This window comes from Kryptolebias marmoratus, linkage group LG22 (genome assembly GCF_001649575.2).
Source record: "Kryptolebias marmoratus isolate JLee-2015 linkage group LG22, ASM164957v2, whole genome shotgun sequence".
Classification (NCBI taxonomy): domain Eukaryota; kingdom Metazoa; phylum Chordata; class Actinopteri; order Cyprinodontiformes; family Rivulidae; genus Kryptolebias; species Kryptolebias marmoratus.
Genome location: NC_051451.1, coordinates 20,321,198 through 20,336,807, shown reverse-complemented (window position 1 = coordinate 20,336,807; position 15,610 = coordinate 20,321,198). Strand labels below are relative to the sequence as shown.

General features: G+C 42.6%; 1 protein-coding gene across 2 annotated transcripts in view; it reads right to left on the bottom strand.

Moving 5' to 3' along the window:
* Positions 1–80: 80 nt before the first annotated feature.
* The window catches only part of LOC108245328 (leucine zipper putative tumor suppressor 2 homolog), a 35,966-nt gene continuing 20,436 nt past the window's right edge, over positions 81–15,610 (bottom strand). For both annotated transcript variants that reach the window (XM_017432159.3, XM_017432170.3), the window contains 7 exons: positions 6,420–7,070; positions 4,680–5,342; positions 4,455–4,577; positions 4,061–4,207; positions 3,291–3,806; positions 2,802–2,906; positions 81–2,714 (listed from right to left, as the gene is read on the bottom strand). In XM_017432159.3, the coding sequence (XP_017287648.1) occupies positions 2,532–2,714; positions 2,802–2,906; positions 3,291–3,806; positions 4,061–4,207; positions 4,455–4,577; positions 4,680–5,342; positions 6,420–7,037 (2,355 nt within the window). In that variant the 5' untranslated portion in view covers positions 7,038–7,070 and the 3' untranslated portion in view covers positions 81–2,531. The remainder of the gene's footprint in view (positions 2,715–2,801; positions 2,907–3,290; positions 3,807–4,060; positions 4,208–4,454; positions 4,578–4,679; positions 5,343–6,419; positions 7,071–15,610) is intronic.

Genomic DNA, 15,610 nt, shown 5'->3' with positions numbered 1-15,610 from the left:
CTTTAATGCAAAAAAAAAGCACATTCAGAACACTTTGTGGGCCCTTTCAATTAACAAGGAAAAAAAAACGACATAAAAAATCATTTTAAGGTGTGACAACTTGCTTTTTTAATTAAAAACACTGTCATTTGTACAAGAACTGTACACATAAAAAATATACATGGACAACTACATCGTTTATGAATGAATGAAAACACAAAGAATACAAAAAGAAGCGCAGAAACGGATGAAGAAAATGCTACAAAAAAAGAAATGTGGTACGTTGCTTTGGTCTAGTCACAGTGGCTACATTGGAAATAGATATTTTGTCTAAATAAAAAGACAATGTCACTCTGTTATACTATTTAGTGTTTTACATATTTACACGGAAAACTGTTATGTAACTTTGACTAAAGCTGAGATGCAGTGAATGAATGAAAACGCCTGTGCTTGTTATTTAATACAGATGTGTGACTAACAGTCTGATTAGAGAGAATATGATCAGAAACAAAACTCAGCTACTCCCCATGGCTTCACCATGAGAACATATACACAGTGCAGGCTTTTAATACTCTTAGACCACCATTAATGTGGTAATACCATGCAACATATACCCCAAACAAATGCATTAATGGAAGTGTTGCAAACATAACACTCAGATCTGCGCTCACTTTGATTTAAAAAAAAAAAAAGCCTCTTGAAATGATAAGTTTCATGCATTTTGTTAATTAAATGCTGCAGCCGAACACAATCATGATGATAAGACTTTGTTTGATATGATCCTGGAATCAAAATGGAAACAAACAGGTGAAAAAAAGAGAAAAAAAAACAACCCCCCTTCGGTTTCAGCTTTTAGCTAGTTTGTCCATGTAACACAGAGTATATAATGTAAACATTAACTTGTCATGCATTACAGTATTAGGTGCACTCTTTCAAAGCTGATGCCTGCAATCGATCCATCCACTGAAATATTGTGAAATATATTAAGCCACACTTACGTCAGTATTACAACAAAATATCTTCAGGTGCTAAATCATAGTATATATATATATAAAAATATACAACCTTTCCTCCTTTGTATAGGTTTCCATTTATTTCTTAATATAAACTCTTTGCAAAATAAAAGTTCTCAGCAGCCCTCCACCGCTCAGTGTTCCACGCAAGCCCTGCATTTACCGCGAGAGGAGAAGAGCGGAGCAGCCTGCAGCTTCACGCGTTCCCGTTAAAAGCCCTGAACACACTCACAGCTGGAGCCGCTGCCTCTCACCTGAGCCTGCGTCTTCTGCAACTCCTACAACAAAAGCATGCATTCATGCCGCTCTCTGTCTCTACCTTCAGCAGCGAGTGAAGATTAAAACGTAGTTTAGCGGGGACGGGGGATGGGGGCTGGGAAGACTTTGAAAGTGTTGTTTGGCTTCGAGTCGCCGGCAGCTACATAAAGGGCGCTTAATGAGAGTGACAGGGAAAAGAAACAAAAACTGAAACTGTGAACAAACGTGCCTCAAATCCACAATGTCACATCCCGACTGTAATACTGTAGGTCAAACACGGCCTATTTTTAGTTTCCTGATGCCAACTGCTGAGACGCCGTTATAAAAATAGTCGAGAAAGAAGGCAGAACGTGAGAGAATACATAAAGTCAAAGAAAGAGGTGATATCCGAGCTCCTCCGCTGTGTTCTCCGAGCAGAGCGACAAACTGACTGTGTGCCACAGCGTGACTGTGCGTGGTCCAGGGAGCAAAAATTAAAACGTAGGATATTCTATCAGCGTTGCGCTTTTGATTCGGAGAAATGACAGAAAATGGGTTTTCATTCAAGCAAAACAAGAGCCCTAACATCAGAGATTACATGGTTTTCTACATAAGGAAAACATTTGCATCCCAAATTAAAAAAAAGGGCAGAACATTTTGCGCAAAATGCCACCACATTGCTTACGGTGAGCAGATTCTTTCATTGCTGATTAATACCTTGTTTCTCTGAGATGATAGATAACAGTCCATTAGTTCAATTAGCAGTCAGTAATGTCAACACCATAAAGTAAAAAGGCCGGAGTTGGGGGATGGGTGAAAGTGGTTGTTTGTGTTGCCAATAAACAGTTTCAATGGGTCATCTGATGCATGATTACACACGTTGGTTGCCAGGTGTTAGACGCTTGTGTGATTGATCTGCATGTGGTAATTATTTTTTTTTTGCTTAAAGTTCCTACAGATTTTAAATACCCTGATTTGAAGATATTCTGAGAATTAAACACTTCTCTCTGCATTTTTCTTCGAAGAAGAAAAGCAGTCTTTGTGCTGGCTTTGTAGAGGTAAAAAAATAAAAAATAAAAACACTGTAGGAGACACCTTCTCAGGATTTATTGGAATACACCTCTATTAGCAGGAAGTAATGAATGCACCTTTGGAAATTGTCCCCTTTAACAGTGACCGGTGGTGTGAGCTCGTTTAGGGCTCCATGTTGAAGACAGTGCAGTTTTTGGCCCGGAGTTCAACGTTTGGTTCAATATTTTCTGAGCTAGTCTCCATGCTCTGCGCGCACGTAACTGTGTGCGTTCAGATCTCCGTGGCAGTAATCTCCTCAAAGTGGATGTCGTTGCTGCCGCTGCGGACCTCGTAGTCCTCCATGTCCCTGCTCTCCAGCTCCAGACTCAGCTCCCTCATCACTCGCTCAAGATCGCGGTTGCGCCGATACATCTGGATGTAGTTCTGCTGCAGCTGTTTTTGGTAGCGGATTACCTGGGTCGACAGGGCAATAATAAGTGGGTAAATAGGTCATGTTGATAAACTATCACTGAATATAAATGAAGAATCAGAAATGGGTACCTTTTCCTTCTCATCATGCCACACCCTCCTCTCCTCCTCAAACCGTGACAGCTGCTCCTCATTGCTCCTCCTCTCATACATGAGCTCAGCTCTCATTCTTTCCACCTGAAGAACAAGCAAAACAAATTCAATTTTGGAATTAGCCTGATTCAAGATGGCTGCCTCGGCCTTAGCATTCACAAAAATGGCTGCAATTCAGTCAGATTTATAGATACTGAGCTAAGAATTGGTGTAGTGGTAGCTGAGAGTCATCTCTATCACATACTCTGATAAAATCCTAGTTAAAATTTTTGGCATGCAAGGTAGCAGGTGTTATGTACTTTTTAAAGAATGCTGGTTTCATTGGAAATAAAATTTAACCTATTTACAAGTCAGCACATTCTGTTTTGAGTTCATTTTAAAAAAGTTTTCCTTTTTGTAAAACAGAGTTGTGCTTGAACCATTGCAATCAGACTCCACTTTTGCACCGTGTTGAGAAGAAACATGTACCTGCTGTCTCAGTCCGAGCAGCGTCTCTGCATTCTGCCTCTGTGCCTTGGCTTCATCGCTCTCTCCTCCCCACACCAGGTAATTGTCCTCTCCGTCGCGGTACATCGAGGGGCTCGGGCCTCCCCTTCCCACCACGCCTCTGCCCTGTTGGAGGGAGAGGCTCATGTAGTGTCCCTTCTTGGTTGCGCTTCCATTTAGAGAGGATCCAGTGTGACTGGACAGGGTGTCCCGGAACCGGGCTGACTCCTCGTCCAAACGGCTGACTTTCTCTCGGAGAAGCTCCGCTTCGCTCTTTCGCCTCTGGAGTTCGTTCTCGCAGACTTCCAGCTCCAGGGACCTGGTCCGGAGGGCGGTCTGGGCTTCCTGGCTTCGAGCCTGACTTGCTTGCAGCTCGGAGCGAGCTTCTCTCAGCTGGGCCTTCAAGACCACAATGTCCCCTGCTTTCTGGCTGAGCTCTGACTGGATTTCTTTCAGCTGCTGCTTCAGGAGGGAGATCTCTCCAGACTTCTGACACACCTGAGGCACAACAAGAAGAAAATTAAAGTGAGCTGAAAATCCTGAAATTATAAAAATATCTTCCTATGGATTATTGGACGCTGAGGTTTGAATTGAACATCTTTTTTTTAAATCTTTTGAGGACAATTAAACCATCAATTGTCATCTTTAGTTTTGGTAAATCTTATGCTTTTACTAGTGTTTTTCATTTTAGACCTTTAGTCATTACACCGCCCCTTAATTCACCACGTTTCCCATGTCGGACTCCAACCCACCTCCCACTTCGTCTCCTCCAGACGGGGCCCCAGCTGAGTCTGCTCCCTCTGAATGGTGGCACACTTTCTCTCCAGAGTTTCTCTGTCCTGCAGCAGAGAGGAGAAGTCTTCCTGCAGCTTCTTTTTCTCCTGTTGCAGCTGAAATACCTGAAAACAAGCAGACATGCAAATCTGAACAGATATGCCAAAAAAAAACAAGACATTTGTAAACAGCTGAAGCACAAGAAAAGGTTATATAGTGATATTAAGGTTTACTATAAAACTCTATGCACCAACATCAAGACAGATATTTTAAAAAATGACAGATTCGTTTACAGATTAGGGAAGCTTTAATGCTTCAAATGTGTTCAAAAGTTTCGTTCTGATGCTGAGCACATAAAAACGTTCAGCCTACCTGTAACTGCAGCACCTGCTGAGCTCTCTGGGCTTTCTGAGACGTCTGCTTCATCTTCGAAGCACAGCTCTGTCTCAGCTCCTCCATCTCTCTTTCACAGCGACGTTGCTTCTCCTCATACACCTTGTAAGCAAAATGAATAAATAAGAGGTCAGCTGTTGTTTTTTTCTGTATAGGCATCACATCATGTTGTTTCCAGGCAAAGTAAGGATGTTTGTGTCTCACCTGGCAAATGGCAGCTTCATTCTCATCCAGATTTTCTCGGAGCTGCTGGAGCTCCAGGTCTCGCTCTTTCAGCTTCTCCTCCAGCTCCCTCACCACCGCCTCGTACCCCTCCACCGGTGGGGGGGAGTGGCCACAGGAGCCGCTGTCAGACAGGGGCTGCCCGCGCCCACTAACTGACCCCGAGCTCGTGCTCTTGCTGGAAGAGGAGCGTCCGCTGTCCGAGTTGCTGTGACCGTGGCTCCCGTTTCCACCCGAAGTGTTGCGCCCCAGGCCCGGCACAGGCTCCACCTGGCCCCCGGAACCAGAACCTGAGCTGGACCCCTCACTGGGGGCCAAACTGTAGCCGGTGCTGCTGTGAGTGGGGAGGCTGGAAAGGGAGTTCCTCCCTGAGTCTGACATGGAGCAGGACTGGCTGCTGCGAGCATTGCGCCCTCCGCTGTAAGAGTTCTGCTTCCCCTCGGAGCTGGAAACGCAGCTTCCACCGTTACCGTTTGTGCCGGTGGTGCTGCTGGGGGCTCCGAGGGGCAGCAGGAGGTTTAGGCTGGCTTGACTCTCAGACAGAGTGCTGCCCCCTGGCCGTGGAGACAGGTACTGCACAGAGTGACGATTCTTGGGAACAACTGGTTTGAAAGCCGTGGGACGGATCAACACTTTCTCCATGTTCTGATAAAAACAAAACCATTAAAAATATTATCAGATGGTGATTGAAGCTCATTTGTAGATTGACATTTTTTTTAATAAAGGGGCAGAGAAACAAAGAAGAAGGAATGTGGAGAAGGAGATACAGTGAGGGTAAAAGCTTATTTTGTTCCTGTAAGCAGTTTTTAATGATCTTCCTCAGAGTTCATTAATCTGTCGCTGGATGTAAGCGAGCTCTTACACTGATCATGATGTGTCAGCAAGGTGAGAAGCTGTCAAATAATTCATCTGACCCTGTCAGGCTCATGATAAAGTTTCCCTGTGGATCGATTTAAATAAACAGCCAATTATACAGCTTAGATAATCAGGTATAAATAAAAAGAAATCATTACAAACTTCAGTTATAGCAGTATTATGCCTGCCTATGAATAAATTATGAATCCCTGATTTTAAAAAAGGCAGACAAACAGATTTTTATTAGCATATATTTAATGTTTATTATATTTATATTATTTATTTTAGATATTTATACCTGATAAAACAAAAATAAAGCTTTGAGCTGGGATTTAAAGGATTAAAAAAGTAATCTTCATTACAAAAATACTTTTTAGCCTTTCTGAGGGATTTTGACCACATCTCTGTGATTCTATCTGTGGATTTGTTTAGTGCAGAAAATCATTAAAAATCTCTGAAATAAATGATAAAATCACACCATACCTGCTCATACCTAATGACTCTAACCCTACTACAAGCAGTGAAAGGGATCATAAGAGAAGCACAAATATTTTGAAAGAATATCTGATAAGAGTTTATTTAGGACCACTGTTACTCTTCTCACTAATTACTGACCAACTAATATCAATATAATAAGGGAATCTACAAAGTTAAAAAGGAAACCAGGGCAACTTTCTGAGCAACGGAGGACCTTTTTTGCATGAGCAACTATAAATCTTCATGAAGCCAATATCAGAGACTGAAGTAAAACCTACAGATTTCTGTTATTTAGGACAACTCTGACTACCTGAACAGTTAGGTATAAGAAGGTAAACTCATGCATGAATAATTAGTAATCATTTTACTGCTACGACACAACCTTCTTACCTTCTCTAACTGTCCAGAAACTGGGACAAGTTTTGGAGGAGGTCCTCCGATGTTGCCGTTCACCGTCCTGTTGTCCTTTTGGTCCTCAGAGTCACTGCAGGGACTGGCAGCTGTAAGCACCAGGTTGTCGTTCCAGTCTCCAAGCACCACCTTGTCGCTTCCATACCCAAAGTTCCCGTTGCTACCACCGCCTGCCGCTCCAGCGACGGCGCCCCCACCAGCTGCCCCGGCAGAGTTTCCAGGTCGCGGCTGCTTCTTGGTGGGCAGAGGTGGAGGCAGAACCTGGGCCTGAGGCTGTGTTTGGTTGCTGATAACCAGCAGCTGCTCCAGGGAGCTCCCGCTGCGGAGGGTGTTATCCTGCAGGCGGAAGCAGCTGGTAGCTGGCGTGGAGCGCCGCTGCTTGGTGGCGAATTCGCTGGCAGCCCTGCAGTGCCTCTCCTGGTACGTCCGCCCTGATATGAGACTGCTGACTGAACCCATGGCTGTCTCGGAGCTGCAGGACCCGCAGGGCCCAGAGCAGGGATCCGACGGGGAGTGGGACGGTAGCGGTCGGCACTGTTGGAGGTCGAGACCCGGGTTGGGATGGTCACTCACAGGTAGTGTCTGGACCAGAGCCATGGCAGCCTGACAGCATCAGACAAACCACACACTCTATAAGAAAGAGAAAAACATGAAGCTATAAGAATTGTATTCTACAAAGGCTGTATTCACACATACAAGGTACACACCATTAACAAACTCTATCATTCAAAACATTTTCTTTCCTATGGAGTCGACCAGTTTTATGGCAGTACATTTGCAATTAATACAAACATTCTTAATTTTTTTTCAAAATTGACAAAAAAAAGTTGGTGCTTAGAAGGGTACAGTCACATAGTGATTGATCAGAAATTATATTATATTACATAAACACATCTTCCAAATGCCTGTAAAGCTACTGGCACTCTAATTGTTAGTAATATATGTGCTCATAAATGTAGCTATACATTCATGTGATGAAGGTTAAAAAGCAAATTCAACTTGATTTCAGTACCAAGTTTGTTGGAATTAAACGTAAAGTTTGACTAAATGTAGGGAAAACTCAATGGGAAATGGTGCAGAGCAACTCTGTTTATCGTAATTCACATCTTAGTTTGTAGATGTAAAAAGCTTCAACATGCTCTACATACAAACTTCCATCTTGTCTCTCGTGTGTCCCTTATTAAATTTACTGTGACCCCACTAAATTAGCCAGAGTTATGAAAAAAGGCTAAGAAGAAAAATGAGGGGACACCAAAAGGCGAACAGGAAAGAGTCACCATTTGCAGTTGCTTTGCGATTTTCCTCAAAATTCTGAAACTGTAAAAAAGTCATCCATAACTTAAGAGCTTTGAAATGAAGTCCCCAGTTTTCAGTCACACTAACACCTATCAAAACAGCTTTGAAGAAACGAACAATAGCCTGAGTTGCATGCTGCACTATTTTTAGGAGAAAAGAAACAGGCAGATATTAATAACAGAGTAAGTAGCGGCAGATAAAGTCCTCCGTTTGTGTTATCAGTGTTGGTTGTCCGTAGAGGGGGGGCAGACAGGAGACACATGTCCACAGGCTGATGTGCCAAGCTCAGGCCCGTCTAGCCAAGTGGAATAATCCTAAACAGTCTGCCAGAACGAACGCAGAAAACACGCAGGCCAGGAGTTCATTCACACAAAACAAATCAATGCATCAAGAAGGTAATCAATGGATGGACATCTACAGCTGATGGCTTTTAGAGTTAAGATGGCCGCTAATCAACATTAGCAAACACAAAATGAGCTAAAACTCAATTTTACAGATATTGAGCTAAAATTTGGTGTGGTAGTAGCTGAGGCTCATCCCCAACACATTCTCTGAGATTATTAATACCATCATTAATAAAGTTTGATCAAAACCGGTATAACTCCAGGAATTCTTAGCATAAAATGGTTTTAGTCTAAATCTCTGACATGAAAGGTGGTGGGCGACATGCATTCCTTCAAGGAATTTGTTAATATTCAGTTAATGGAATGGCTTGGCTCCTGCCAATTTCATTCATTCTTATTAAACTCTGAAGAGGTCTGCAAACACGAGGAGCGGTGAGGGGTTAAAGGAGGAGACGGACTCTGTGAGCACGCATGAGTCAAGGACATAAAGATATGTGTGGTATGTGATTACTTTCAATGCCAAAATAGGCTCACAACCTCCTTTACCTTTTATGCCTCCTTCTCCTCTTCCCTTCAAGCCCTGACAAGGACCTCTTGGGTGAGGATAATAGAATCAACAACCTTCTGCAACCATAAACCATGACCCCCCCTTCCCCCCCGTGAGTTTTTACCCTGTGACCTCCTGAGGAGTTGCAGGGAGCTGGTTTGATTCTTTCCTCCACCTCTGTGACCTCCACCAGAGGGGTTTTGTTCTGGCTACTCTGGCAACAAATCTCTAAGGCAAATATCTCCCTCTGATGCTTCTCGCTGGTTGTTCCTTAGAGTTACTGAAGCCCTATTCTCTTTCTGGAAACATTGCTTTGAGGAAGTGAAAAATACTTTCACTCAATCAGTCGTCCGCACTCGCACCGCTGTCAGCAGCACAAAAACAGCCATCACCACTAAATATAGAAAACTTTGCTTGGAAATCGACATGATTGCCTTTCATGAAGCGTTCCTTATTGAGAGGCATTTTGTTTAACATTTAAAAAAGCAAGACAAAAACAAATCTGATAGTGTTGCGAGCAGATGAGCTGAGATCAACCCAGGGGGCACTGAACTCCTGAAGTCCAAAACTTTAAAGCCTCACTGCCAGACACCGGAAATACACCAAGTGCTTGTGGGAGTTTCCTCCTCACATGGCAGCAACTGAACCAGAATGAGTTAGAATCGGGCTGACAGAAGAAAGAAGTTCCCAGGTAGCTTTCTAACGGGATCCAGAAGTGGATTCTGTGGTTGGGGCAGTAATCCTGTTATGATAAGTCTGTTAATAACGCCAGGAGAGGAAGCCTATTATTCTACAGCAGCAGATCGGCCTTTGCGATCACACGCAACGTCTGAGCTGTTCCGGAGCCTCGGCTGGGCTTTAGAACACAGAAAAGTGAGAACGGAGGGGAGGGAGAAGGCTTTCAGAGGCAGTGACACAAAAGGCAGGCTTGATTATAGCTGACTGATGGGCTTTTAGGGGATTTTCTAATAACAGGTAGACCAAAAAAGAAAATTCCAAAAGCAAACCAAGTGCTTGGGAAAACCAGGCATCCGTAATCTGGTTTAATTAATATCTGACAAACAGAACGGTTTGAGCATCTTAAGATCTTTAGTAAAATTATACATGAAGAGACACAATCCAAGTTATTCTTTCACATTTGTTGCGGGATTTTGCCCGTGTCTATGAGCGTGTGCATGTGTGTGTGAGCTCGTTAGCAAAATATCTCATGAACCAGAGAACAGATTTTAATGAAACTCTCAGAAACTAATCGCTGCATGTACATCTACAAATGTTTAACGTTTAAAATCAACCCAATTCAAGATGGCCACCGCAGCTAAGTGACCTTAGCGGACAGAAAAATGGCTGTAAGTCAGTCAGTTTTACAGATGTTGAGCTATAATAAGAAAGAACAAGCAGGCGACACCAGTGTGTTTGCAGTTGTCTGGTTCTGTCCCAGAAGCTCCAGGTCAAATTTCCTCGATTATGTATCAAGTTCAGATGGTCACATTGTGTTTTATTTCACCTCAGGTGCCGCAGGTTTCTGGATTTATGGCAGGGCTGCGCAGTATCTGTATCGCAAAGGACTTCCTGGACTGCAATAAATCACAACTATTATATTCCAGGTGCTGTGGACTCTCACTGCCCTTGATACCTTCAACAAGTTTAGACGATGATGACTGAGATGCTCACGCGCACAGATGATGAAGGAACAGAGAAAGAAGTGAGGAAAATGTGGGTTTATCGCAACTGATTGTAATATCACAATATTCAGCATCACAACATGAATGTTTTTCTAAATCTGTGCAGCTCTAATCTGTTAGCAAAGAGGTTTTACTTAAACCTTCCTTAATTAATATAGAAGAAGTTAAAGTTGATAAAAAAAAATCAATGGGCAAACTAACATTTTAACACAAAAGAGAGTCTACATGTCCAGGCAAGGCAGCAACACACTAACATCCACATTACCTCAGAAAGGCAGTCCACATCTAATCCACTCTCCTCTTTATTTGTCACGCATCCACTCACAGAATCTCAACAATAAAGCTGCCAAAAAAGCAAGAGAATGGGTTTATAATGGAGCCAGCTAGCCTCTTTGTAAAAGGAGAGAAGTCCTTTAATGTTTTGCCAAAAGACCTGAGGTTACATTGTGCCGTCTTTCCAACACAAAGACTGCGTGTCTTAGTGATCACTCATTCTCACCTACCCCCACACGGATCCGCTCGAAGGTCTCTCTTATCACAGAGGTGCCAAGGCGCTTTTCACTTAAACTGGACAGATGTTGAGATCTATGATCTGACTAACCCTGCAACTCTGAACCAAATGTTTCTGCTACCCGGCTGCTGTGCAGTTTCATTAAAGCTGTTTTCTGTAATAAAACAAATAAGCCTTCGAAAAAAGGTGATTCTGTACTGGGCTAATTGGCAACAGATCCTCTCTCAGTCCATTTTTCCCCCCTCTTCCATTTCTTTTACAACCAGCTTGTTGCTGCAGCAGACTTCAGCTTCTCCCTCTGTTTGGAAGCGTTGCCGTGGCAGCGGAGGCCCACAGTTTTTATGCGCAGGGTGAAATGAGATAGCAAGACATGAAGAATGTGAAAAGGAAGGAAGGAAAGGAGTGAGTGAATAGGTGAATGAGAGAGAGGGTTTTGTGTGTGTGTCCACAGTCTGACAGCAGACAGGTCGGTCCTTTAACATCTCAAAGCATCTGGCCTTAATCTGGACGTGACAGTGGACATGATCAGGCTCCAAATCTGTTCCTCTTTCACACACATACATATAGAACTGCACAGAATCTCACACATGGATTAAAGCCAAGTGTGTGGCTCTAAAGTTTAAAAGGTCTGAACTTATTTATTTATTTATTTATTTTAAATCTCAGCCAGCTTTTCCAAAGTCCTTTACAGTTTGTTTTCATCCATTCAGACAAACACTCAAAGACAGACTGTGGTGAAGCAGCCATGTAAAGTGCTAGCCTGCCTTTGGAAGCAATATGGAATTCATTGTTTTGCCCAAGAACAGGCTTACATGTAGAGGAGCCACAGTATTTGTTGATACCAGTATCTGTCCCCCAAACCATTAGCTACTTTCAAACAACACTTTCAAGCCGAGAGATGATGCTTTTTTTCCCAATGGTGGTGTTGGTAAAACAACTTAGGCGTCATGGAGAGTGGGGGGCAAAGTTGATCCAGCACCGTTACACCTCTGTGATGGCCATGAAGGTAGTCACAGAGCCAAGTTGGCAAGTATGTGTCAAATGAGAGCAGCAGCACACCACTCTAATCAACGACGCTGATGTCACTCTGCTGATCCCATGATGCCCATGATGTGTGTAAACACACACTCTGACATGAACCTGAGTCACGTCTGTTTGGCATGTGTGAATTGCCAAAAGGGATTAAAGCCGGCTTTTTTTTTTTTTTTTTTTTTTTGCCAGTAAGATGTAGCTGCTGTGTGAAAAGGACTGCAGCAGCCCCTATGCAATCACTGATATTTCTCTGAATAAAATGGGAAGTCATTAAGCCGTTTCACTAAACGGTTCCACAATATGGCTGCAAAGATGAGCCCTGCTTTAAGCTGTCTCGGGCCATTCAGGAATCGTTAATCACCTAACCAAGATCCATGACAATGTGAGCTTTCATAAATGAAGACAACATCACAGAACCACGGGAGGCGAGGACTGTAACTCAGCAGCATTGATGTGAAGCAATATAAATAAAAAAATCCTTCAGCTGACTGGTTGTAAAGACCTTCTGTCATCCCACCCTTGTGTCACAATGGCAGCTTACCCTTAAGACATACTGACGCTTACAGCTCTGTGACTACCTCAGTTCTCCAACTCAGTCCTTACACCTAACACATAATAACAAATCCAGAAAAGCTTTTTAGGACTTTTCATTTGGACTTCTTTTAATGAAGAAATACATTTGGGTTCTGATGTGTAGTATGTACTTTGAAGAATCATTTATTTCAAGAGGAGTTGCCTTTAAAACCTGCTTAAAGCCGCCATCAGACCAACAAGCTACACATTTAGCCGTTGTGCATGCGTCACTAGCTGACAACGATGGATTTTCTCACAGTTATTATCTTGTGAACTTTGCAGCTGTTGAGCAACTTGCAACAAACTGTTTTTCCTAAAGATAACAACAGCAATTCCATCTGGACTTCTTTGAATTGGGTCTTTCAAAATAAAATAAATGGGCTAAAAGTACTGATAACAAATTGTCTTCCTTTTCATATTGTGAAATGCTCAGAATTGGCTTTTATTTTATTACAAAATGAGTCAAGAGAATAGAACAGACTTGCACCGCATTGGTAGATAGGAAGTTACAGGCTGGAGAAATTCAGCTTAGCTTGGCGCAAAGATGGCAAAATGGATGAGATAATCTAGTCTGTCTTTATCTAATCAGTTTACAGCAACAAGTAAAGCTAATAAGAATGGTTACATCTTGTTTGTACTAAAAAAAGGATCTGATTATTCAGAAACAAAAGGTACTAAACACTCTCTGCTTGCTGCCAACCTCGCAATAATGGCAAAACTTTAAATGTCATAAAGGCATCCAACCTTTTTCTGATTAGAAAAGCCCCGATATATAAATGTGTACATACTGCTCATGAATCTATACTTATTATTGCAATGATATATGAACACATTTCAGTTGGCATCAAAAACTGCAAGAAGTCATCCAGTCGTAAATAGGACAACAAATCAGCTGGTACTGGAGGAAAATGAGGCTTCGGTTATGTAAAAAAGTGGAATATGGCTGACATTCCTGTTCTGCTCCAAATGTTGGATTTTCCAGAAGGTTTTCCAGCCAAGTTATCCAGCAGCGGTCAGTGGTCAGACCCACAGACAGTGGAAATACCGAGAATGCCGATGGCAGAGACACAGGGATTAGTCTGGCCAGAGGACTGTTTGTCAGGATCCCTTTGATTTAATGCAGCAAATTCTTATCAGTGTTAGAGCGTGTCTTCTTGTCTTTAACATGGAGTTTACTGGAGTAAATCCAAACACCAAGGCAGATCTGACCATTCATTGTCCCAACAGTGAAGAGAATAGAATAAAGTTTTCCCTCTGGAAACTTTCCTTCCTTCCCCCAGTGCTTCGGCTGTGTGAATTGTGTAGAGCTATTGTCTCAGATTAACAGAGGGTAGAGAGCACTGAAAGCAACCACCTTTTGACTGACAACATGACCTACAATGTGAGGCAGAACAAAGACGGGGCAGAGATTTTTATCGAAGAAAAGCCATTTATCTTCCTCACATCTGTCTGTGAGGGAAAGGAGGCTGCAGCGTCTGAAATGACTCAGTTTTTTACAAAAGACTTTTCATAAAGTTGTCACAGGTTTAGTGTGAAATTACTGATTACAGCTGAAGCAGAAGACAACCTGCACAATGCCATGACACACACACCCACTTAAATGCACCAACGCAAATGAGATCCACAGCAGCTATTACATAAGCAGCAACGCCTCGGTGTAACTGTGCCAGCCTCCATGTATAATTCACATCCACTCCTCTGAGAAAATATCTGACTTGGCAAAGTGGCACACGTGCAGATGTATTCAGACACACTGTCCGTGTTTGCTGTAAGCTCAAGAAAGACGGAGTGAAGACAGACTGGCGCAGAAAATCCTCATTCAGCAAACCGAACAGAAGCCAGACCGACTTCTAACCTCTCGGAGTCTTCCTGTCTTTCCGTTTCACTCTCTTGGTCTCCCTCCGTCAATGAGCCACCTTCAGCCTATGGCTTTGCATAAACACTTCTTCAGTGGAAATTACGGAAAATGTTAGTTTAGGAGCATTTTATTGCATCTGAATCCCCTTTTAAAACCCCATGGGTCAAAATGTATCGCTCAAAATATTTAAAATTAGTGAGGAAAACACCACTTTTACTCCTACACGGGTTCAACAGAAGCTGAAGAAAAATGACTCATTGGAAATAAGATTATTTTTAACTTGCGTTTGTTAAATGTTTACAAAAATTGCAGATTTTTTCCAAGCTCTCATAAGTGAGTTTCTGTGGAGTAGCGATGAGCAGTCAGTATCTTACCTGCAGTAGACAGAAGTTAACAAAAACTCAGTTTAGCGAAGGCAGTTAATACGTGCCAACAGTCTCATAAAAGAAGCGTTGCTGCTGAGTTGTGGTTGTGTGCATTATCACAATATTTGCTGGCTTTAGAGCTTCAGAAGTTTGGTTCAAATTTTACTAAAACTAGAAGCTGGTTCAAAATGAAGCCATCAACTAAAACATTGTTCTAACTAGAAACGAACAAAAGAGAAATAAAGTAGGGGAAAAAAAGCCATAAAGATGTTCCTATCCTTAAAATGGAGCCGCTTTGACATCCTAAAACACTGAGCGCACACACAGAAGGTACTCACACAGGAAGCATGAGTCAACATGTCTGGAAAAGGTTGTAACCTGCAACATGTGACACACGTTTACTTCATTTGTTTTGCTCTGAGCAGATGAGGTAACCCATCCACTTCGCTACTCTCACTCCCCTTCACCTCACCTCCTCACGTTAATCTTTACGTCAATGTTTGAGCATTTATAGAGTGAAACGTCACCACCACGAAGCTGTGCCAACACCCATTCTGGTTAATTACACTCTTCTCTCACTGGGCTCTTAAATGAAACCATGATACAGTCACTACAAAAGAGCAGGACTAAAAAAAACCCTGCTGTCTATAAACATATCTGCTGACACATCACTCTCAGGCCAAAACAAACCTGATGAGAAACTGCAGTATGTGGCCCCGAGCACACGAGGAGTCTTGTAATTACACACGCAGGGAAAGCATAAGAGAAACAGCAGCAGCTTCTATCTTTCAACATGCTTTGTCATCAAAAGAAACATAAAAGTTCCCTTTGAGTCCACTGGATAAAAACACGACTTGTATTGGTCACACCTCAGAGACTGAGCCTGGCTTTGTGTTTCCACGTGCTCTTTCTTATCAGTGAGAGTCCAAATTGGGACAGATACCCTCCTTGTCCAAGCCAAA